Below are 24,522 nucleotides of genomic sequence, written 5' to 3'. Positions count from 1 at the left end.
AACACTGTGGGAACAAAGCAAAGTCCCTGGGCTCATGTAGCATTCATACCGATACGGGAGACAGTCAGCAACGAGTGAATTACAGGGCATGTCAGAGGTGATAAGAGCTGCTGGGGGTTGCCATTTGTTTAAAGTGGCTTAAACACAAATGGCAACCCACAGCAGCTCTTGGAGGTTACAAACCCTGGAGGCAGCGAGGGAGTAAGTCCATCCAGAGCCTCTGTATTTCAGAAAGAGGGAGCTGGGAGTGCAAAGGCCCTGTGGCTGGAAAGTGCTGATCAGATCCGAGTAGCGCTCACAGGTCAGTGTGTCTGGAACAGATTGAGGGCAGGAGGAAGGTCAAAGGGTGCACATGTGGTTAGGCTTTGAAACCAGGACAAGGACTGGAGCTTTTACTCTGAATTGGCTGGGAAGCTACTGGAGAGTTTTGGCCTGGAAGTGACATGTGCCCCTGGTCTTCGAGTCATCATCCTCTGAGTTCAAATCGCCGGCCTGCCACTCACAAACTCTGATTTCTCTTCTATCAAGTGAGGCTTATTATTCTTAACCTTAAAAAGGTTTTGTAATGAGGAGTAAAGGAATAGTCGTAGCAGCAATAGTAGTAGTGGTAGATAACAGGAAGAGGATTTGTTTTTGTTTATTGGTACTTTTGTAGAGAGAGGGCCAGGGTGTGAATGAGAAACAGTGCAGAGGAGTGAGGGCACTTACTTGAGTCTGGAAGGTGGAGTTCTGAAGAGAGCTCCAAAGGGAGGCTTTGCAGAGCAGGTTGCCTTAGGTGAGGAATAATGCAAATAGCCAGAGTTCAGCCGTGAATATTTACAGCAGCGGGGCTTTCACAGCCCACTCCAGCTAGTTTTGAAGCCCTGTATCAACAATGAAGAAATGCAGAACAGTTTTCAACTCTGTTTTACTGTACATATCTCCATTTAAAAATTAACTCAGCACAAAAATGCAGCATAATTGGGGTCATTTTCAGCATTTATTTTTAAAGAATTAATTTAGAGAATACTACATATGCATGGTTTGTTCTGTTAGTGAGATACAAATTCAAAGTTAACGATAGGTAGCTTTTTCTTTCCACTGTCATTTTATCTCTGTGGATAAAGTCTCATTGGTTGAGAAAGTCGAAAGTATAAATTTAAGTCTCTTGATGAATATGAATTTCAGGCCAAACAAACAAACAAACAAACAATAACAACCACCCAACCCACCAGCCCATCCTCCTGCTATCTCCATCAGGCCTTCGTTTTTATTCCCTGCTGGATGCTGAGACTCAGGCTCCAGGTAATCATGTTGTGTTTGGGTCCCTGCCTCACTCTGGCAAGTGCCTACAACTTCTGCAGCATCTGCTTACACCTCCCTCTTCTCCTCTGCACTGTCAGTTCTTCAAGGCGAGGACTGTCTTTTTTTTTTCTTCCTTTTTTTAAAATGTATTTTATTGATTTTTTTACAGAGAGGAAGGGAGAAGGATAGAGAATTAGAAACACCGAAGAGAGAGAAACATTGAGCAGTTGCCTCCTGCACACCCCCGTCCTGAGTATGTGCCCACAACCAAGGTACATGCCCTTGACCAGAATCGAACCTGCGACCCTTCAGTCCACAGGCTGACGCTCTATCCACTGAGCCAAACCAGTTAGGGCACGAGGACTGCCTTAGCATCGTGTCCCCCAGAGCCAGGTCAGCACTGACCCCTTCGTCTGTGCACAGTCACACAGCTGAGCTGTGCCAGGACGGGAAGGTAAACATTCCTGGAGAAGGCTGCGGCTAGGACAAAGGAAGCTCAGGAAGCTCAGCAGCCTCTCCAGCCACTGGAATGCCCAAGAGAATCTGATTCCAGGTCCAAGCCATGGCCGCCAGGGACGCCTAAAGGAGTGGGAAGAGCAGGCCCACCCTGCCAGGGATGGATGTGTGACTTTGAAAGAAGTGGTTTCCCCATGTGTAAACCAGAAAAACTCAGGCACACCTTTCCATCGTCAGAGGGAGGCAGAGGCTCAGCAGATCCAAGAGCTCATTCCTGCCTGCCTTCCTCTTGTCCTCTCAGGAAGCCCCACCCAGAGCTATTTCATCTCTAATTCTAAACATGGTGCTGCAGGTGGAGAGCTGTTAGTACCTGGAGATTTGGAAAATGTCCCTTTCCCCCCTCCCCTCTAAGTAATCAGCAGTACTGATTACTTACCTTTCCCTCTCCTTTCCAATTTTTTTTTTTTAAGAAATTTATTTTAGCCAGACCATACTTTAAAGGATACTTAATGGGAATTTGGATTTATACAGAAAGTCAGTAAAGGAAACTGTCACCGGTGTATCAAGGAGACTCACAGAAGTGTTGTGACGTGAAAGATTCCCTGGTGCAGTACTTGCATCTGAACAACCTCGGTTATTCCTAGGCTGACTGGCCTCCCCACGGCTCACGGACCCATCATCTGTGGAGGTGGGTCCCCAGGAATCTGAATTTTATAACAAGCAAGCCAGGATGGGTTTGTATCTCTGACGTTTGATAGTCACTACTTTAGCAACAGAAATCCGTTTTATACAACCTGATTGAGTACCTACTATGTGCTTTCCATCATCATCCTCACATAGATAGTAACGAAGTCCTTACCGCTGTGGTCCTAAGGTAAATGTTACTAGATCGAGTTTGCATTCCATAAAGTCACCCATTGAAAGTGTATAATTCAGTGGTTTTTATTGTATTTCCAGAGAGGTGCAACCACCACCATAATCTAATTTTAGAACATTTTCTCCATCTCAATGAGAAACCTTGTACCCACTAGTAGTCATTATCGCGCCCATTCTTAGAGATGGGAACATGGAGGCTCCGGACATTGGAACAACATGCCTCCCGCCTCCCACTGGGGACCACAGCCCAACTTCCTTCCTTCCAACAGCCATGCTCTTTCCACTATACCATGCTCGCTTCCAGGAACTCAAGCCAAATTAAATATTTACTCACTGGGGAGAAGAATTTGATGTTTGGTTTTATCCTTGTTCAGTAGTTTTAGATAATATACTTTTCCTTCCTGTCCCAACTGGAATTGTAGGCGAAACAAATGGGGCTTAGTTTTTAGTTCAGTATCCAGTGCAGCCAGATTTTTTAAAATTACACGAGCAATCAGCATGCTAACAAGGATAATGATGGGAAACAGAAAGCTGGGACAATCCAGTATTTGATTCTGTCCCCAGCTGTTGACCTGCCACATTCCTTCTTTGGGACTTGGTTCTTCTTCTGCCAAATGAGGAAGTTTTACCAAATCTATATATTTATTAAGCATTTATTGGACACGTGATGATATTACACTGGATGTTACTAGTATATATTCAGAGGAAGCGGTAAGAATTTATTTTTTATTTTTGTTAATCCTCACCCTAGGATATTTCCCATTGATGTTTCGAGAGAATGGAAGGGAGGAGGAGAGACAGATACATCTGTCAGTTACTTACTAGGGCTGGTGGTCGAGCTTGAACCAAGCTATGTGCCCTTGACCAGAATCAAATCTAGGACCCTTCCATTCAAGGACCAACACTCTTATCATAGGGGTGTCGAACTCAATCAGAGAAGGGGCCAAAATCTAAAATCCAACCTAAATCGCGGGCCGAATGGTTTACTGAACAGTCATAAACTGTCATTGTGATGGAAACGCAGCAGAGTGCAGTGATGACAGCACGGTGCGGGCCACATTGCAAGGCCTGGCGGGACGGATTTGGCCCACGGGCCTTGTGTTTGACACATGTGCTCTATCAGATGAGCCAAACCAGCTAGGGCAAATAAGAATTTTAATGCCAGCTGTGCTTAATTGGGCAAAAACAACAAGCCAGGTATTGTCCTAGCCTGTCATCCCATTCAATTAGCACTTTGTTTTGTCTCTGTGGAGTGGGAGGGGTTTTGCTTAAATTCCCAGGAGAACACTTAGGCTCCTAGGCTCCGAAGGCTTCAATAACCTGCCCTGCATGAGATAGCTGAGGTCTGGGTGACCCAAAGCCCAGAGCATAGTCCCCACCCTCCTCTCCAGGTGACCTGGAGTTGTCCTGACCTCTGTGAGGTCGCCACTCATGTTTATACACAAATACTTGCAATACAATGTTGAAAGTAAATATTTAATGACGGCACTAAAGGGGGTGTCACCTTTCTGCCTCTGGGTAGGTCTGGGAAGGAGTTGGAGGTAGAGCTTGTTCTTGCATTTCCCCTCTCCTGCAGGATCTATTAATGCTCAGGATGTGCAGGTTGAGCTTTTAGGACTGCTTACTTACCGCTCCGGGGGTAGGCGGTAAGGAGCCCTGGGTGTTGAGCAGTAACTATAATAGATTGGGAGGCACCAGCTAGCTCCTCTGCAACCTGTTTCCCAACCTCAATTTACTTCTTTGGCCTTGGCATGTTTACAAAGCCTTGAGCTCAAGCAAACTGGAGATTTGGGGTGTGCTCAGCCAGGTGTTCCCCACCAGTAATCAAGGGGGAAAGTCACTTTCTCAAGGACCCACCTTGCCTGTGGGTTTCTAAGAAAACTTGAAGAAGTCAGTTTGTCGAGACTGGGAGCCAAGCTTGTGAAGGCGCTGGGAACTAACGTGAAAGCCATTTCCTGGAAACGCAGACTTCTTAATAGGTCTTGTCACTTTGGAAAGCTTCACAAATGCTGACTTGGAAAAGTTCCTGGCATTCGGATGGGGACACGGATAATCTCAGATGACTTTTTATTCCTGGGAATAGTTGTTCTTTTTGAAGGAGTTTTAAAAGCGACTACAACTTGAGCTCTTACTGTGCATTAGGAATAAGAGCTGTACGTGGACTGGGCTTCACAAAATTCCCAGGAAAGGCCTTTTATCAGCACCTCTGTTGTACAAATTTCGAAATGGGCACATCTCATCTTTCCAAGGTAACAACATGAGTTTTTAAAACTCCCCTTTCACATGCCTATTTGGTGTTTTTGTTTGTTTAACCCTAAAAACATTAAAAGACGAATTTTAACCAGCATTTACTTATTTTTTAAAACTCTATTGTGCATCTGAGCCCAGAGAGCCACCATTTACCAAGATGTGAATTAATGATTACTGTTGAGATTCCACGGCATGTCTTGCTGGAGCCTCTTGTTACTATGGCCGGACTTGTTACCATGGCATTTGACGCACGTGACAAGCACCCTGCCTGTGAGAGCTGAAAAACAATAGCCAGGAGGACCTGAGAGGCTTTTATGCATCCATATTAGTAACATGTTTGTTCCATAAAAGGCTAACTGCTTTGATTTATATCTTAAATGTCCACATTTAAACTCACCATTCTCCAAATTGGCTTTCTCTCTCTGTGTTTAAATTTTCATCTTAAAAAATTTATCCCTCCAACACTTGGCCACTCACTCCTCCTGCAACAAGTTTGACAGATAAGTTTATAACATTAAAAAAAAAAACAGTTTAATTCAGATTATATCAGCAAGAATAAAGTGTTTGAAATATCCAGCCATATGGCAGGAAGACCCACCATTAGTGGCGTCTCACAATTTCAACAATTGGTATTTCCACGAAATTCTAGCACAATAATAGAGTGGAAACTTTAAGATCACTGAATTTTTTTATACTCTAGCCCAGCTTTCTATTTTGCAGGTGAAGGAAACTAGGCCTTGGGAAGCTAAATGACTTCACCCAGGCATAGAGCTAGTTTGTAGAAGTGCAATTCTACACTGTTTAATTTTGTGATAAGTTTTGACTTATAGTTTCTTTTACTTAATGATTATACTACAAAAAAAAAGAGAGAGAGAGAGATCTCTTTAAGCTGAAAGACATACTAGAAATTGCATTTATAAAAATTCTATTTGGATATGGGAGCAATGAACATTTCATTTGAAGAACATCCAAACAACTTCACAAGAGCATATTTTAAAATGCCAAAAACTAGCCTTCATTTCTGAATGCAACATCACAACTGTGCTTTAACTCACAGCAGTTGGTTTTCATTAAACTATTCCTAAATTATTTTTTTAACAATTATTTCTCAGTCTCAATTCATAACATTGGTCTAGCGCTATAGGGATTTAGCGAAATTGAATGAGCAGCCCCTTAGAGGATGTTATAATTTTACAGAGGAGATAATTCAAGGTCTTTGGAGTGTCACACTAGAAGCTGATGCAGTTCATTTGGTTCTTACAGTTGTCACCCACCCTTGGGATGGTAACTGTTTCTAAGTGGAGGACAGTGGGTGCATGGTTCTGAGCATGTGGAATACAAACCTTCATAAAACACCTCAGCTAAAAAATTATTTTTTGGGGGGGAATATACATTTATTCATGAACTCATCCTATATAATAAAAGGCTAACATGCAGATAGACTGAACCGTGGAACAACTGGAACAACCAGTTGCTATGATGTGCACTGACCACCAGGGGGTGTGTGCAGATGGTGGAGCAGGTGAGCAGGGGCACCAAACCAAGACAGGGCACCCATAACTATCAGCAGGGCAAGCCACTGGTCATTACTGAAAATTCCTTGCTCCCATGTGCCTCGGTCCCGCCTGGTGCTAACACCTGCTGGTGGCACCAGCACCCACTCGCACCCACTGTCAGCACTGGCCCCGCTCACACCCACAGCCGATGCTGGAACCGCTCCTCGCACCTGCTGCCTATGTCCAGTGCTGGTTCTGATCACTTGGCGCCATCAGTGGATGGGAGCAGTGGCAGCTGGCCCTGATCGCCCCTGAGGGCTTCTCCACCTCCCCCTGCTCCTGAGGGATGATCGGCGCAGCAGCCGCTGCTCGCACCCACTGCTGGCACCTGCCCCAATCGCTCCACACCATCAGTGGGTGTGAGTAGGGCCAGCGCCATCAGCGTGTGGGAGTGGTAGCAGTGGGAGCAGGGCTGCAGGCAGAAAGGGGACCAGGGGCCACAGCAGGAAGGGCTGGGGGATGCAGAGGATGAGCTGAAACCCGCTCCTGTGCTTACCACAGCCTAGCGGCCAGCCCACAGCTCCTTTTAAGGTGCACAAATTCGTACACTGTGGGCCCCTTAAAAAATATTTTTTAAGTGCCTACCTTATGAATAAAATCCAACTCTTCTTTCTGGCTTGAAATACCTCCATAGTTTAGCTTCATCATGTTTTATTCCATTTTGTTCTGTTTTATTTCCAAAAGCTTCTCTTGAAACTGACACTGCATTATAATGATTGACTTGGGGGGTCTTTCTCTGGAATGTGAGCTTTTCCTAGAAAAAGCAATGTCCTCAGCTTTAAGCACCCCTCCTAGTATATGGCCCAGGGCTTAGTAAGTTCTTTTTAAGGGTTTTCTTGAAGCCAAGGGACTTAGAATATAGGGTGCACACAGACAGGGGTTTTGTTAGTTATGCTCATTCTTGTGTCCCTGTCATCCGGAACAGGGCTTGTTGAAAGTGCTAAGTACAGACCTCTCCGGGAAGGCTCCACAATGCTCTCCCCCATGCTCTTTTTCTCTTGTCCTATTTAAATCTGACCTCAAAGTCCAGCCCAAGCCCCATCTCTTCGGAGTGCTCCCTCTCTCTTCCTGCCCACTCCCAACTCCGCCCCTACTGGAGCCTCTGCCCAACCCAGCGTTCTGAATTGCGTTGTTCATATTCCTTCTTACTTCGTAATTCTTAATGTCTTCTCCCACCTAGAATCAGCTTAAGAATACAGGGCCATCTTTTACGCCTTCAGAAAGTTCGCGATTAGCTGGCTGAGTTATTAATTAAACGATGCTTAGGTCAGGAAGGGTACGCATTTCAGGGTTTCCAGCCCCCTTTGTCTTTAGTGGGTGGGTTCCCAAAGACCTAAGCATTTGTGTGGGTTTGGGCGCCCACGGAACACTAAATATTGAAAGGCTTGTTATACACATAAAGTGTACCCCACCCCGAAAATAAACACACAGCCATTAAATAACTACCTTTCCTTTTTCTTTCAAGGTGAAACAAACAAACAAACAAACAAACAAACATAAAGAAGCCTTCATGGAGATCCTGGGGGTGGGGGTGGGGGGGAGAATTAGGAGTTAGAGGAGTGGAAATTTGGCACCATCTGCAAAGCATTTGGGCAACTCAACTTTCCATTTCTGAGAGGTTGCCATGTGCATTGTCATGAATATTACTTATAGTCAAGTTACATTGGCTAAAGGCTGGATCTTTCCAACATGTGGAACTGATTTACTCGCCTTTCCCCCTCTCACCCCCTTTGAAAGCCAACACAACAACGACGAAAAAGAAAGGAGAAAAAAAAAAAAAAGTCCAATAACTCTCCTGGAGCTTTATTGAATTTAGAGAAGGGTTTCTGTCTTGTGTTGCCTGTCTTTGTTCTCTGGCTTCCTAGTCACCCACCACTGTCCTGGTTTGAGTGCTCCAACAGGAAATCTGGTGATCAAGACTAGAAACTTTGCCCGCTGAGATGATTGCTTTAGATTTTCCCCGCTAACTCAAGACTGCAAGCTACTCCTTTCTGCTGGTAATTTCTTTTGAGGGGTAGAGTGGACCCAAACAGGCAGCCCTTTGTCAAGGTGACACTTGTCACCAACTCGTGGCTCTCCCACAAGATTTCTTACTATTCAGAGTTCGTGTTGGTTTGAAGGGTGTTGAGTTAAATGCCATCAGCCTAAGGAATTAATAATTTGATTCTTTTGTGAGTTTGAAGTATCTGCAAGGCGTTGTGTGTGAGTGTTTAGAGCCAGTAGAGGACAGAGAAGGAAAACAGGGTGAAGTGGGGAGCATTTTTTATCTTAAAGAGAAAGGACACCTTCCTCCATTTTTATTTATTTTTTGCTAGCTGGTTGAGTAACCAGCCAGAATAATGACCCGAATGATTTAATGCCTAGATTAATGGGTATACAAATGCTTGTTTATGCTCACTGTGTACAATGCACTGTGGTAAGAATTCATGGCATAGTCAAAGTTAGGACCCAGACACCAAAAGAGTGGAAGGAAATAAAGTAAAATGTAAACAGTAGTTGGTTTTTACTGAGTAGTCAGACAACAGCTTTTTTTTTTTTTTTTTTTTACAGTGAATATATTATTTAAATTATACAGAAACCATCTTTGCTATAGAAGTCCAGAAAAGGGGAGATTACCATGGGTGGGAGGTTAAGAATGAAGTGGGACTGACATTGGTGTCTATACAGATGATGTTTGTTCTCCCCATTCCTCCATCAGAGAACAACTGTCATTAAGAGAATAGTCTTTAAAGATGAACTAGAAGAGAACAATCATAGAACAACTCTCGAGCTGTTTGGATAACTATAACAATGCTATGTGAAATACATTCACAATGTTTTTAGTGCGCTCTATATAAATTCTTCACTTTTATGAGGTTGAGTTAATGCATGCAAAGTACCTAGTGCCGGATAGGGAGCACTATATAAACAATAGCCGATACCATTTTTATATATAGCAACCTTAAACCAGAACAAGGAAGTCTGTTAGACCAGGACACGGGCACCCAGTGTACCATTTGCACAAGGTCATCTATTGTGCATGGATTCGTTTTGTTTTAAATTCCCCATCTAGGCCTCTTCCTCTGCCGTGACTTTCAGCACCTAAGCATTTCCCTTTGTCATGAACCTGGAATAGCCTTGTTTCTTGCAAGTCACTGTGGTTTTCAAGAGCCAACCTTTCTCGTGGGGATCATGCAGGAGCTCTGGGGTTTATTTTTTCCTCTGAAAGTTCTGCAGGTGGGGATCTAGTGCAGATGGATTTTTGTAGAGTGTAGCTGTAACTCTAAATGTATGCCCCCTTTTTTGAGTGTGATCAACCCTGAAAAATGTTTGTCATTCTCCATTGTGCAGGAAGTACATGCTCTATTTTGAGGGGGGGGGGGAGATGGGGAAGAAAAAGAACATGTTTTTTATTCCTTAGTCATGGGCAAGTCCTGTTATTATTTTGGTCACTTTTTAGCTTTTACATAAGTTTTCTCTGTTGCATTGTGTTCACATAGAAGATAATACATAAACTAGGAAGTAAGACCAATTTTGCATCTAACTTGGCCACTTACTTAATGGTCAGCTCTGGACAAGTTAAACCCCGCAAAATCTGTTTCTTCCTCTGCAACATGAAGACAAAGTAACTACTGTCAAAGGATGCTGTGACTATTAAATGAGATAATGTGTTGTAAAGCATCTGAATCCATCCTGGGCCCTTGATAATATACATGGTAACATTATTATTTGTAATGCACGCCCCTCTCCCCCCGCCCCACAGACATAATTAGAACAATACTTGTATATGAAAATGCTTTTAAAACATTAGCAATGAAAACAATGGTTATAATAGCTGTGCAATATTTTCTTGATTGAATAAAGAGTAATTTAATCAGTCCCTTTTTGCAGTGGTTGGATATTTTAGGTTATTTTCGATTTTTCTTTTTAGTGGCAACCATTTTAATACTCTAAACTATTTTCTTGAGCCACCTATATTCAGAATGGGCAGGTTTAGAGATCCCCCCCCCCCAAAAAAAAAAAATATATATATATATATTTTTTTTTTTTACAGAGAGGAAGGGAGAGGGATAGAGAGTTAGAAATATCAATGAGAGAGAATCATCGATCAGCTGCCTCCTGCACACCTCCTACTAGGGATGTGCCCACAACCAAGGTACATGCCCTTGACTGGAATCAAACCTGGGACCTTTCCGTCTTCAGGCTGATGCTCTATCCACTGAGCAAATCCGGTTATGGCTCGAATTTTTTTTTTTTTTTTTTTTTTTTTTTTTTTTTTTTTTTTTTTTTTATGATTCAGATTTATAGCACCAGATTTGCAAACTCAGAATGGAGAATGATGAGCCTCCTTAAGGTAATGTCATTTTCTGGACATTCCATATGTTTAACAGTGTGAGGTTAAAGAGTCTGGTAAAAATCAGACAATGTTTAATCGGGGCAGGAGGGAGCCCTTAAAACCTAGTAAAAGATTATTCATGCTCAGGGCAGAATAAAGTCATGCATATGTTTTCTTTCCTGAAACACTTAAGTTAAGTTGCCTTTCATTCCCTGCGCACTGATTGTTGGAGTTTGTTTTCATGACAGCACTTTCTCTTTTAACGGTGAAAGTTGGTCCGCTTCTTGAGACAGCCGTGGCCATCTATCTTTTCCTCCCCTTTGGCCACAATTCCTAGATCATAGGAAGAAATCCAGAGCAGAAAACAGCTATTAGTGAACTGTCAGCCAAATTGGCCGGGGACAGAAACCTTGTAAACATCAAGAGAATAACCTGGTGAAAAAAAATTCAGTCCTGCATTTTCTTAGCAAAGATTAGGGAGGCAGACCAACAGAATCTCATTAGGCTTTATAAAGGTTTTTATTTCTTCACCGAGGTGTTGTGCTATACACCATTCTTTTAAATATCTAGTTAAAATTTGGCAGAGCTGCTGGAAATGGGAAGGTGGGGCCAACTGTCTGGACTGATCGTCTTATTAAATACTCACGTAATTGTTCCTGTTCCAGCGAAGTGGAATTCTCTTGCCATCTGTTAAGCAGGCTCCATTGAACAGAGAGATTTGAGAGGGAAGGTGATGGGGTTGAGAAGGTGGATCAGTGGAGCAGGGCGTGGGGACCCGGGTGCCACCCGCAGGTGGGGGAGAGCGGGCTCCGCAGAGCACACACAGACACAGACACAGACACAGACACAGACACAGACACAGACACAGACACAGGCAGAGCAGAGTGTCGTCTCTTCTCTCGCAGTAGAGTTAGGGGGACTGGATTCAGTGATTACATGATTCCTTAATTTCTAACTTTATTGGAATTGAACTTCCCTTTTGAAGGAGGGGGGAGGCAGTGCTTAGGGAAGAAAGGGACAGAATATGCAGCAGGAGGTTTGATTACATCGTGCTACAGAGATTTAGAGCATCCAGGTTGGATGAAACTCTCATTCAGACACCCTTTTTTTTTTTTTTTTCCTTGCTGAACATTCAGGTGTGTACAGTACCATTGGGTGGGATATTCAAGAACTACATGCAGCTGAAACTGGTTTGGCTCTTGAACATCCCACCGTAGATAGAGCATCGGCTTGCAGACTGAAAGGTCCTGTGTTGGATTCAAGTCAAGGGCATGTACCTTGGTTGCGGGCAAGAGGCAGCTGGTGGATGATTCTCTCTCATTGATGTTTCTAACTCTCTATCCCTCTCTCTTCCTCTCTGTAAAAAATCAATAAAATATATATTTTTTAAAATAACTACATGCATTATGTTATGTACATAAGAGTTTGAGGGAGCAGTTACTACATAACCTCAGGGACGGCTGAGGAGACCCTGTCTGTGACCTCCTCTGTGACCCCCCGGTGGGTTCAATCCCCGTTTCACTTGGATTACAGACTGGGGGTGTTGATTTTTCCTCGAATGTTTATAATAGCCCAGTTATTAGATTCCTGTCCTTTTAAAAACACTATATAGTTTTTAAAGTATGCAAAAACATTTGGCCAGGGTATATTGTAAAGCGACGGCCTAGAATGTATGTCAAAGGTACATTTATTGAGATGTAGCAGACACATAGAGGAGTGTCCAGTCATGATTGTGCCGCTTGAAGGATCCCCCAAAAGCGGGCACACCCCTGTAGCAGTCCCCAGGCCAGGAAACGGAGGTGTCAGCATTCCTGGAGCGGCCTGCGCGCCCTGTCCTGTTCACTCACAGAGCATGGCCACCACCTGGACTTCCAGCAGGTTGGAAGTTTTGTCTGTTTTTTGAACTGGGAACAAACGGAACTGTATAGTCTGTCTTCCAGTGTCTGGCTCCTGTCACTCAATAGTGTGATGGGTGTGAGAGTTGTCATGTTGGTGCCTGGTGCAGTCGTCTGTGCATTCCCATCCCCAGATGTCCCGTCGTGTGAATACACCACCCATCCCTTGCCTGTTCCACTGCTGATGCGCATTTAAATGTTTTCCAGGTTGGGGTTATTGTGAGCGGTGCTGCTCTGAGCAGCCGTATGCTTCTCTTTTGATAAACGTAGGAGCACGTATCTGCTCGGTACATATCAAGGATGGGAGCTCCTGGGTCATGGGATGTGCACATCACTCACGTTAGAAGATGCTGGCAGTTTTCCAAAGTGTGTGTATTAACGAGAGGCAGGTCACCTTGTCTTTAGATCCGAGTCCTCAGTTCTCGTGAGCAGAAGAATAAGGCATCTTGCCATGGTTACTGTTTCCTTTTTAGTGTGGAAATAAAGTAGCTAATGAACAAGTTTTCCATGAAATGTTTCTAGGTAAGATAACTTTTTAAAACTCCTCACCCGTTTTAAGGATTTTTTTTTTTTTTTTTTTTTTACCGTGCAGCAAAACTTAGGTTTACTTTTAGTATTTGACAGGAGTGTGAGAGAAAAACGGGCAAAGGTGGGCAATATTTCTGCCATTGGCGGCATGTGTGCGCTGAGGAGAGGGCTCAGACGCTCCCTGCAGGTTGTGCTCCAATGAAGAGTTCAGATTTCTGGGATTCCTTTTGTCCTCCAGGGAGCTGATAGAAGGGAATGTGACAGCTTGGAAATAGGATGCAGGTTACCCACCCACACACCCAGCCTTTCCCTTTCCCTGTTCCTGAGAGAAAGTCACCCCCGAGGCCTGGAGGGGCTGGTCTTTTCGAATTGCTCATCATTGTTTATGTTTTCGGGAAACTTTTCCACTTTCATTTTCTTTTTAATATATTTTATTGATTTTTTTACAGAGAGGAAGGAAGAGGGATAGGGAGCTAGAAACGTCAATGAGAGAGAGACATCGACCAGCTGCCTCTTGCACACCCCCTACCGGGGATGTGCCTGCAGCCAAGGTACATGCCCTTGATCAGAATCGAACCTGGGACCCTTCAGTCCGCAGGCCAACGCTCTATCCACTGAGCTAAACTGGTTTCGGCTCCATTTTCATTTTCTAAGTCCTCCCAAACACACACACACACACACACAAATAAAAATAATAAAAATAAAACAACCTGTATTCTATTCTTTTCACAGTTTTACATAGCAATAGAAAGTAATTAAAAAAAAATCTTTGTCTGGGCCTCTTAATTATTCCTAATATTGGTCATATATATAAGATTATGCCAGCACATTGGATCTTGCTTACAATAAATGGATAAAAAAAAAAACAAACACCCATATCCTTTTGGTTTTCTACATACAGGCATTAAGATTCCTAGATTATCCTGAGCAAAAAGGTGAAGTGAATAAACTTGACAGCTTTGCTAAAAGCAATGTCTGTTTTTAAATCAAGTCATAGGTTCAGACCTCAGCACTTGGATTTTATGCCTGTGAAACATTCTCTAACTTTTGAGCCATCATTTTTTAGATCTATAAAAGTGGTTTCTGATCCCTGCCCTTCCTACCACATAGGGTTGTTGTGGAGATCAAACCTAACCATGTATGTGAAATTATAAACTATTAAAGTACTAAACTAAGCCTTTGAGAGCTGGGCTTAGCAGGCGCTGTGTTTTCAGAAAGACAAGTACTGTCTGTTGACCTAGAGCAACTATTTCCAACCTTTTTCATCTCATGGCACACAGAAACTATTAAAATTCTGCAGCATACCAAATATATACATACATTTATACATACATATATATTTGCAGATCTGACAGAAAGACAGAAAATAGGTATAATTTTGTTTCATTCACACCATATGGCTATTGTTGTGCTGGCTGCTGTCATTTTTGTTTTTTTTTATTTGACTAAGGGAAAAAAGGTCAGTGCCCCTAAGTAGCCAGATATTGCATGTTTTAATAATTCTTGTGGCACACTGGTTGAAAGTCACTGAGCTAGAGTGTAGTGGAAACTCCCTCTGTACCTTGAGGTCTTGTGCACACACATAAGCCTGAACTTTTAACCTTGCACCAGACACCACTGGCTGACCTGCTTAGCTATGAGTTACTTGTTTAGGTTCTACCGGTTTCTCACTAATACTCCTTCCCACAGGGGAGAAAGAAGGACAAAATTTTTGGCTTTGGTGGTAGCCCCAAGCCATGATCAGGTCATTTATCACTCCTGGAGGAGGGGCTAGAGGGCCATATGAAATAGGCAGTCTGCAGAGTCACTCCTGCTCATCTCTGTAACTTCCTTCTTGCTTTGAAACTTTTCTTTTACCCATCTATACTTACTAGGTGTAGAATGTGTAGAAATACTTATAAGGCATAAAAACATCCACATAAAAGTATTAGCAATCATCATTAATAATTTTTACAGCAATAAGTGAGTAAAACCGGGACTGAAACAGCCTCACAGACAAGTCAAGTCCCCACATATATTCCTTATTACTGCCGAGGAATCCACTGTTGTTTTAACACTGGAATGTCATTGCCATGAATGAGATACAAAGTTGACCACACTCACCAAAATCTTGAGACACTACATAAATTATGTTAACCATAATAATAAAAGGCTAATATGCAAATGATTGTCACACCATGATTCCATAAGGACCAATCAGTGGGGACCTAAAGCTGCATAGTGCCTGGCTGGGGCGGGGGACCTCAGGTTGCACCCCCCACCCAGCGAGGCTTGATGGGGGACCTGAGGCTGTTGCGCGCCCCCTCCCCTCCCCTGCCTGGCAGGACTTGATGGGGGCCTGAGGCTGCACCTCTGCCCAGCCTCAGGCCTGGGGATCTATGGCTGCGTCCCCTACCAGGCGGACGCAGCCATAGGGTGGGGCCGGCCAGGTCTGAGTCTCGCCCAATGGGGGTGGGGCCAGCTGGGTCTGGGTCTCCTGCGATTTTGAGGCACACGCAGGTGGGCGGGGACTTAGCTCTGGGTCCTGTGGCACGCCCCAGACTCTGACAGGAAGGATATTTTCATATACATTTTACTAGTTTTCTTTCATCTCTGATACTTCCATTATAGAGAAAAGGCAAATAGCAATATTAAAATCTTTCCTCTAATTAATTCCCTTTTAATGTGCACAAATTTTGTGCACCGGTCCACTAGTTTTTTTGCACAGGGGCCATGCTAATCTTCTCTGCATTGTTCCAATTTTAGTATACGTGCTGCCGAAGTGAGCACCGGGCCACTAGTTCTTAATAGAAGTGTTTTCTTGGACCTGAGCAGGTTTGAAAATCAAATTCTATAAGAACATAGAATATGATCTGGGGATGTGGGTGACAGTGACATTTAACGTGACTCTAAAAGCATTAAAAGATGTGTACCAGAAAACAAGGAACTTAGAGTTGTAGGAATGGAAGTCTATAAGTTCATAATCCCTTTCCTAAAACAGTCTGTTTTAGGATTCAGAATCTTAATACCTCTTTAAAAAAAATATATGATTTTATTGATTTGAGAGAGGGAGAGGGAGAGAAAGAGAGAAACTCTATGTAAGAGAGAATCATCAATTGGTTGCCGCCCCCCCTCTCCCTCATGCACCTCAACTGGGGATTGAACCCACAACCTGGGTGTGTGTCCTAGCTTGGAATCGATCCTGTAATCTTTCAATGCACAGGAACAACATTCAACCAACTGAGTCACACTGGCCAGGGTCATCCTGATGCCTCCTAATGGTAAAACACCCCAGTAAGACCTGGAGCAGAACCCTGTAGTCAGATGCATTAATACATCTGTATCAAAGAAAATGAATACCTCCACCAAATGTTTTAAAGAAGACTATTAATATACAGCAATTGAAGTTGGGATTTACTACCAAACAAGTTCCGGTCAGGTCATATTTTACTAACAAATGTGTCATTGCAAAACCTTTGATTTTCAGTGCTTTCTTATTTTAGAATTGCATATAAGGGATTGTGGGTCTGTGTTGTGTCCAAGAGTGAGCTCCTAGCAGGAGTAGTCTTATATGGGTAGGTAGCCAATTGTTATGAGACAATAGAGTTAGGAGCGCTGCCTCTGAAGTCACACTGCTTGGGTGGAAATTTCAGCCAACTAACTTTGATAAATTCTTTAATTTCCCCAGGGTCTTACCTTTACATCTGTGGGGCTGCAGATTATAAAGATTAATAAGTAAGGTTTGAATATGAAGTACCATGTGTGTATCACATTAGGCCCTCAATAAATATGCACCAGTTTCCTCATTTGTATAAGGGAAATAATAATAATGCTGTCACAAAGATGTATTATAAGCCTTCAATAAGTAAATAGATATCACATGCTTAGTATAGTGACTACCCCATCATCAACCTCCAGTAAATAGTAGCCAATATCATCATCATCACTGTTATTATAAAAGTCCATACATTTCCTGTCAGCAGAGTCATTTTTAAGAAAGAGAAAAAACAACAATATTTATTGAATGAGTGAGGGGAGCATTAGAAAAGTATACTGATTCATAATTAGAATGTTCTAGACTGTAATTCCATCCCAATTCTTCCCAAGAGTCTTTTTCCCTCCCTGTCCCGCCACCACCACCACCACCACCCAGCACCTTTATCTGCCTTCATTGGCACAGCACTTGATGAACTTGGCACTTGTCTACCTCATCACATCCATGCAGGTGTGTTAGGTTGTCTGGGAAGCTGTCCCAGATGCTGACAAACCCTTGGCAGGAAGATTGAAAGGCGAAAGGGAACTGTTGGCTGACGTCTCCAGGCCTGACTCCTTACTTACTCATCTGGAGAGTTCCAGAGGCATCTTTAAAGTTTTAGGATAAATGATGAGGCTGCTGCTGCTGGTGTGTGTGTGTGTGTGTGTGTGTGTGTGTGTGTGTGTGTGTGTCTCCCCCAGACACATATCTTGATTCTCATTTCCCCCCTCATTGTTATATGTTAATCTCTTGTGATTGCTTAGTAGTGGCAGGGTTTGATAAAGTCTTAAATCTGCAGAGGCATTTTCAATGCCGGCAACATATGGAGCAGGGGGCACTGGGGAGGCGGAACCCGGTGAAAGAATGTGTGCTTGTGTGTCACAGTTTGGACTCATGTCTTGGCACGGCTGTCCCATTTCCTGGCCTGCAAGAACTGCATCTTCTCTTCAGGCCACACAGACTTGGCAAAGCCCTGTTGTGTTGCTTTCCCGAGGGGGTGCTTAGGCAGTGAAGGTGATGGATACTATGGGCAGGGACTGGCCAGACAGGGGCAGGGGAGAATATGGAAAGAATCCTCTGTAAGGAGCTCGGTGACACTGGATGTTGGTGTCTGTAAACAGTTGCGGCATTCAGGGAGTTCGGGATTTAGATGATAAACACAACTCTGTCAGATTATACCGCTCGGATAGAATGGCATGGGCTCCGGAAGTCTATAATTAAATGTATTTTTGAAAATGAAAAATATAGTGTAGCATCTGGTTTATTTCACTACAGAAGTGCCTAGGCATTGCTTATGTAAGCGTGATTGACTTTGGCTGATATTTGGATTCCTCTGTGTAAAATTACTGTATTTTAATTAAAGCTTTTGAACTTGACTCTATTTGTGGCGTCAACAAATGACACACAGACACACACACAGACACACACACTCCGATGGCTGTGTTACTTAGAAAATCTAATATGTGTTCCTTTTCTTTCTGTTGCAGCGGATATTCAACTCCTTTGTTTACACTGAGAAAATCTCAAATGGAGAAAGTGAAGTGCAGCAGGTAAGAGGCTACTTACTGCTTGACATTCTGTCTCGGTCTTGGCTCTTAGATGTGGCTTCATTACTCCCTTCCATGCAACCTCCATGTGGGGTTTCCTGTTACCTGCGTATGAATCCACAGGCATCGTAAGCCCAGGGTGGCAACCTCTCACTTCAGGTTCTCACAGGCCATAGAAATAACAGTGAGATGGATGGTTTTCTTTTATGTGTGTTACCCTGTGGAACTATGTTGCATTCCTTATGTTGTTTTGGAAATTCCTAAACTTCTCATCTTTAAAAGTATTAGGAAATTATTTCATCTGATAGAGGGAAAAGTGTTCAGGTGTTGGAATCAGACAAGCTGCACATCCAATTCTGGTTTTCTTACTTACTTGGGGGCCCTCGGTAAGCGACTTAGCCTTTTGAAGCTGCAGGTTCCCAGTCTTCCATGCAGGGAATAGAATATCTGCCTTATGATATTATGAAAAATTAAATGAAATCACATCAGCCGAAACCAGTTTGGCTCAGTGGATAGAGCGTTGGCCTGTAGACTGAAAGGTCCCAGGTTCGATTCCAGTCAAGGGCATGTACCTTGGTTGTGGGCACATCCCCAATATGGGGTGTGCAGGAGACAGCTGATTGATGTTTCTTTCTCATCGATGTTTCTAACTCTCTATCCCTCTCCCTTTGTCTCTGTAAAAATTCAATAAAAAATATATTTTTTAAAATGAAATCATGTCAAATGAACAGCATAAATGAAACCCTTATGTGGAAAATTTGGGCATAGAAGCAGCTCAATAGATATGTACTTCTCTTATTCTTTTATTTCTCTTCTCCTCCTCTTATATTCTTCCTCTGCTTGTTTTCTGCCATCTTCTTTCCATCCTCTGTAAGGTCTAAAAGTTCTGAAGCCAGGCGCTGCCCACTTTATTTAGAGCTGGCTTCACATGGACTGCTTCCTAAATTAAAACATAGCGTTGGTGAGCTTGGTCTTAAATAATTGATCCGCACTTGCGAAGGGAAGGGTGGCAAAGAGGATTCCTGGGTTTCGATTTCAGCTAATCCACTCACTTCATTACACTGTGTGACCATCAGCAGGTAATTTGAAGCTGGGCTGGAAACTTAAGTAATAAACACGACCAAGCTAAGAGCCAGAGTGTAGCAGAGAATGTCCACAGAGTGAAGAGATCACTATGGTCAAAGGCAAAATAACTTAAACCTCGGAGATGCTGCCTGTATTTTATTCATGGAAAACAGCTTGACTTGATCTAACTTGAGAAATGCCATCCAAGAGCCAAAAGCTTCGCAAGTGTCATTAGAGTGAAGTTATATATGGGATAGTTCATTATTTATAATAAATTACTGAGGTAGTCTTCAAGTTCAGCATTTCCTGTTTATAGTCACTAAATTTTTTATTTTGGTTTCTTCAGATTTAATTTATAGGGTATAAGCAGCTCTGAATGTGCTGTTTTTCCCTCCCTTACATTAAGTGTTTTTAAAAACAAATGACCTGAAATTACAATGAATATGAAGTAGTTTGCTGTATCAGGTCTTACCTTCATAATCCCTGTCTTCATTCTGTCCCAACAAACTAGAAAGTGCTTTAGGATCATGGCATTTCAGAGGGTTTTGCAGGGGAAGATTTCTATACAGGGCATGTTCAAGGGCCCTCCAGGGGAGAGCAGCGGCCACTTGATAACATTTTAAGGAAACTGAGCCAGGGATATCAGTTTTGCTGCTTTCCCTTCAGTAACAGATACAGGTTCTCCCTTCAGCTGTTTTCAAACGTGCAGGTAGTTTCTGTTTTCTTGTAGTGATGTCAGTTGCTTTATTTAACTGTGACCAAGTTTGGAAGGGCTCAATAATACATTTTTAAAATCATAGCAGCTGATTGAGCACCTAATACTGCTGCCAGGCAATTTTAATCTATTATCACAGCAATTTTCCTCCATAACCTTGAAGGAAACATAGTTAAGTATCCTTATTACAGATGAGGAAACTGAAGCGATAAGTTACCTGTAGTCTCAAGATGTTTAAGTAAGCTGTACATATCTACAGTTTGTAAAAAGAACAATCAAGACAAGCTCTTGATGCGCTTTGTTTGGCGTTGAGGCTGTGAGGAAGATGCCTGTTGGAGGGGCTGTCACCCAGGGCCTGCACAGAGGCTTGTCCTGTGGACACTGCAGTGGGCATCCATTGAGCCTCAGGTTGTCTTGTTTTTGTACATAGGGACATAGCGTCCTGCCACTCTTAGCTCTGGAAAAGGGAGGATAGCTGACATGAGTTGTGTGATAGTTTTAAACTGTTGTTTTAAAACAAACTACAACTCTTCGTTGTCAACAAAGTGAAGAGTCACTGCACCAATGAAAGTTCAAGAACCTTCTGTACTAAACACAATTTGCAACGTTTTGTTCATTTTTGTATGTTTAGAATGCTGAAATGTTTTTGAAGTTAAATAAAAACAGTATTACTTTTTTTTAAAGATGTTTTAAGTAAGCTATTTTTCAAAATAAGTTTGATCCCAAGTTACCTGTATTTTTATTTTAACAGAATTTACTTTAACATTTTGTATTTTCATCCAAAATAGAAGTTCTTTCTAACTATATTTATTTACTTGTGGGTGTGTTGTTGTTGTTGTTGTTGTTTTAAGTATATTTTAGAGAGAGAAGAAGAGAGCAGGAGAAAGAGAAACATGTATGGGCTGCCTTCTGCACGCCTTCTACTGGGGATTCAGCTTGAATCCAACTGGTGACCTGCTGGTGCATGGCACTATGCTCAACCACTGAGCCACACTGTGGGGCTAACTCTGTTTTTATCTGAATAATTATTAAAACGAATAAAATTGAGGAGAATTACCACACAGTCACTTCTATCTCTCCTCACTTTGAGTGTCACAGAGTTCTCTCTGATACTCTGAATGTACTTTTAACTTCTCTCTAGTCTCCCCAGTCTGCCCTCTGAAGAACCTTGGACAATTAGATCTTATGCCTCTTTTGCAGCTAGTATTTGGAGGTAATTATCATGTCATCATCATTATCATGTTAGCCTAAAATTAAAAATGCCGGGGGGCTACTCATAGACAGAGGGAACGGGGGTAGGTATGATGGGTGAAAGAGGTAAAGGGGTTAAGAAATATAAATTGAAAGCTACAAAACAGTCATGGAGATGTAAGTGAAGCATAGTCAATAATATTGTGATAATTATGGATGGTGCCAGTTGGGATACTGGATATATTCAGGCATGTACAGTATATGATTGTCTCTCCCCTAAGCTATATATATCTGAAACCAATGAAAAATAAAATTGAAAGAAAAAAAAAAGAGAAGTAAAATAAAATACCCATTCTAAATAATTTCTTCTTCTTTGACTTGACTTCCATTCCCTTTCAGTCCTCTGGGCACTATAACAATAACGATAAAAGCTTCTATTTGTATTGTACATAATACTTTGCTCTCACTTCGCTATGATACTCCTGTGGGCTGAACTGGACTGGGGTTTCCCCATTTTGTAGTGAGGAAACAGAGAGTCCTACTGTCTTCTTGACTTGATTAATAAGCGCCCAGGAACTCTGGACCCTGAGATCCAGGATACTACCAGGATGAGATCTTTAGGGAACTGCTTATCTGTGTTAGCTCTGGTATAATAGACCCCGCCTTGGCAGTCACTCACACTTTCACACCTGTTATCTCCTCTAAACTTCAGAACAGCTCTGTAAGATAGGAGGAGTTACTATTTTTAACTTAGAAAGGTCAAGGGTCCCAGCGAACATGTAATTAAGCTGGCTTTTTTTTCCAATTGTGTAGTTTTGTTTGTTTTTTTAATGTGAAGAGTATAAAAAACATATACATAGAGAGTAAAGAAATTAAAATGAATACCTCCACCTTCTACCCATCTAAAATAAAGCGTGGCCATTATGTAGCAAGACTTCTGTGACCTTCCCAAAGGTTATCTTATTCCTTCTCCCAGATATAACCTTATCCTGATTGGTTGTTAAGCCATTCCTTTGCTTTTGTGTATGTAAGTGTTGATTTGTTTATATCTATAATAATAATAGCATAATATGCAAATCGACCGAATGGCCTAACAGCTGAATGACTGTCCGGACTATCACACTATCACACCTGCTAGTGCCAGGCCAGCCAAAGTGGATGCAATGTGATTGATCGGGTGGCAGAGGGGGGCCACCATTGCCCCATGATCGCCCCAAAGAGGGAGGCCCAGGCCATTCTCTGTGGGGCAATCCATCGGGGAGCGGGGAGCTCCATGAAACTGGGGGAAGGTGTATGGCAGCAGATGCAGACAGTGCCAGACCAATTCAGTGTGGGTGGGGGCAAGGCCGCAAGGCAGCTGGGGCTGTGAAGGCCACCCTTGCATGAATTTTGTGCATCGGCCTCTAGTATGTGTGTATAAATATCTCCAAATTAATTATTTAGTTTGACTATTTTTATTCTTTATATAAATTTTCAGTATATTGTTTATATTCCTGTATCTTCTCACTTTCACTCAGCATTATATTCATTTGAACCAGCTGTGTTGAGATTTGTAGCTAAGGTGCATTTATTTTCAATTCTGGGTGGTAGTCCATTTAATGCAAGTATGTATTTTTCTATTGATAATTCTTGGGCTGTTTCTAGTGTTTTCATTTTTTATTTTTGTTCAAATCTTCTGATAATAATTATTATTCCTGGCCTCTTACAATTGAATGGTGGTGGTGGTGGTGGTGGTGATGTATGTATCTACACAATTTCCAAATGTTCTTGGTGGGGAGAAGGGCTTTAGCTAGGTTGGAGAATCAATCCCTGAAATAGAATTGCTGGGTACCAGAGTGTGCAACATAACTGGATAATGCCAAACTACTTGAAAAAAAAAATATATATATATATTAATATATATTTGCGCTTTTTTTTATAGAGAGGAAGGGAGAGGGATAAAGAGTTAGAAACATCGATGGGAGAGAAACATCAACCAGCTGCCTCCTGCACACCTCCTACTGGGGATGTGCCTGCAACCAAGGTACATGCCCTTGGCTGGAATCGAACCTGGGACCTGTCAGTCTGCAGGCTGACACTCTATCCACTGATGGATGTGAGGGCGATCTGGCTGTGACATCTGTCACCCCATTGATCGCCAGGGTTGATTCGGCTGATCTGGCTGGCTAGGCGGGTGTCCCCCTCCTTCCTCACCGATCCATGTGCGTCCCTCCTGATGTTGCGCGCTCGGTCAAAGAGGACGACTTTCCCCCAAGAGGAGAGGACTGGTCTTCGGTCAAGGATATACGAGTAGCTGTGCTCCCCTGCTAGAACCTCCAAACAAGCTGACACTCTATCCACTGAGCCAAACCGGACAGGGCCCAAACTACTTTATTGGTGATCAACCTGGTCACCTTCCTACAGACAGTGTATTATAGATTGGCTGCTCGGTATCTTTTGTAATACTTGGTGTTACTGATTTTTAATCTTTTATCAAATGGGGTCCCTGAAATGGTATCTAATAACTTTCATTTGTTTACTTTGAATACTAATGAAGTTGAAATGACTCTTCACATTGTTTATGATATACTAGAGGACTGGTTCACGGTGTTCTTTTGTCCTGTCAAATGTCTACTAATGTCCTTTGTTCATTTTTAAAATTGGGCTGACTGGTTATTATACAAGTTTAAAAGGTCTATACATGGTCTACATCAATGCTGTCCAAGAGAATTTTTTGAGGTGATTAGTTCCATATTGGTGCTGATTGAGCAGCCCCTAGCACACATGGCTACTGATCACTTGACATGTGGGTGGAGCTAGTGAGTAATTAAATTTTATTTAATTTCAGTTATAATGAAAATGGCTACATATGGCCAGTGGTTAACATATTAGATTCCCTTGCAGAATAAATATATCATTCCAATTTGTGGCTTTTCTTTTCACTTTTCTTATTAAAATAATAAAGTTTAATTTTAATAGTTTTTTTAATCAATTTTTTTTCTTCTTGGTTCCTGCTGTTTATGTTTTGTTAAATTCTTTTCTACCCCAGTGATATAAACAAGTTCTCCTATTTTGTGTTCTAAAACTTTTTTCTTTCTCATGTAAGACTTTTCTCCATCTGGAGTTAATTTT

The 24,522-nt window shown here is 42.4% G+C and overlaps 1 protein-coding gene and 1 pseudogene across 2 annotated transcripts in view; one reads left to right on the top strand and one right to left on the bottom strand.

Moving 5' to 3' along the window:
• The window catches only part of CACHD1 (cache domain containing 1), a 233,661-nt gene that overhangs the window by 68,874 nt on the left and 140,265 nt on the right, over nucleotides 1–24,522 (top strand). For both annotated transcript variants that reach the window (XM_036444801.2, XM_045584504.1), the window contains exon 2: nucleotides 18,381–18,443. In XM_036444801.2, the coding sequence (XP_036300694.1) occupies nucleotides 18,381–18,443 (63 nt within the window). The remainder of the gene's footprint in view (nucleotides 1–18,380; nucleotides 18,444–24,522) is intronic.
• LOC118725036 lies at nucleotides 15,829–15,929 on the bottom strand (annotated as a pseudogene).

The sequence above is a fragment of the Pipistrellus kuhlii genome, unplaced genomic scaffold (genome assembly GCF_014108245.1).
Source record: "Pipistrellus kuhlii isolate mPipKuh1 unplaced genomic scaffold, mPipKuh1.p scaffold_m20_p_2, whole genome shotgun sequence".
Taxonomy (NCBI): domain Eukaryota; kingdom Metazoa; phylum Chordata; class Mammalia; order Chiroptera; family Vespertilionidae; genus Pipistrellus; species Pipistrellus kuhlii.
Note: the sequence above shows the minus strand (reverse complement) of the source record. Positions and strands in the feature narration are given on the sequence as shown.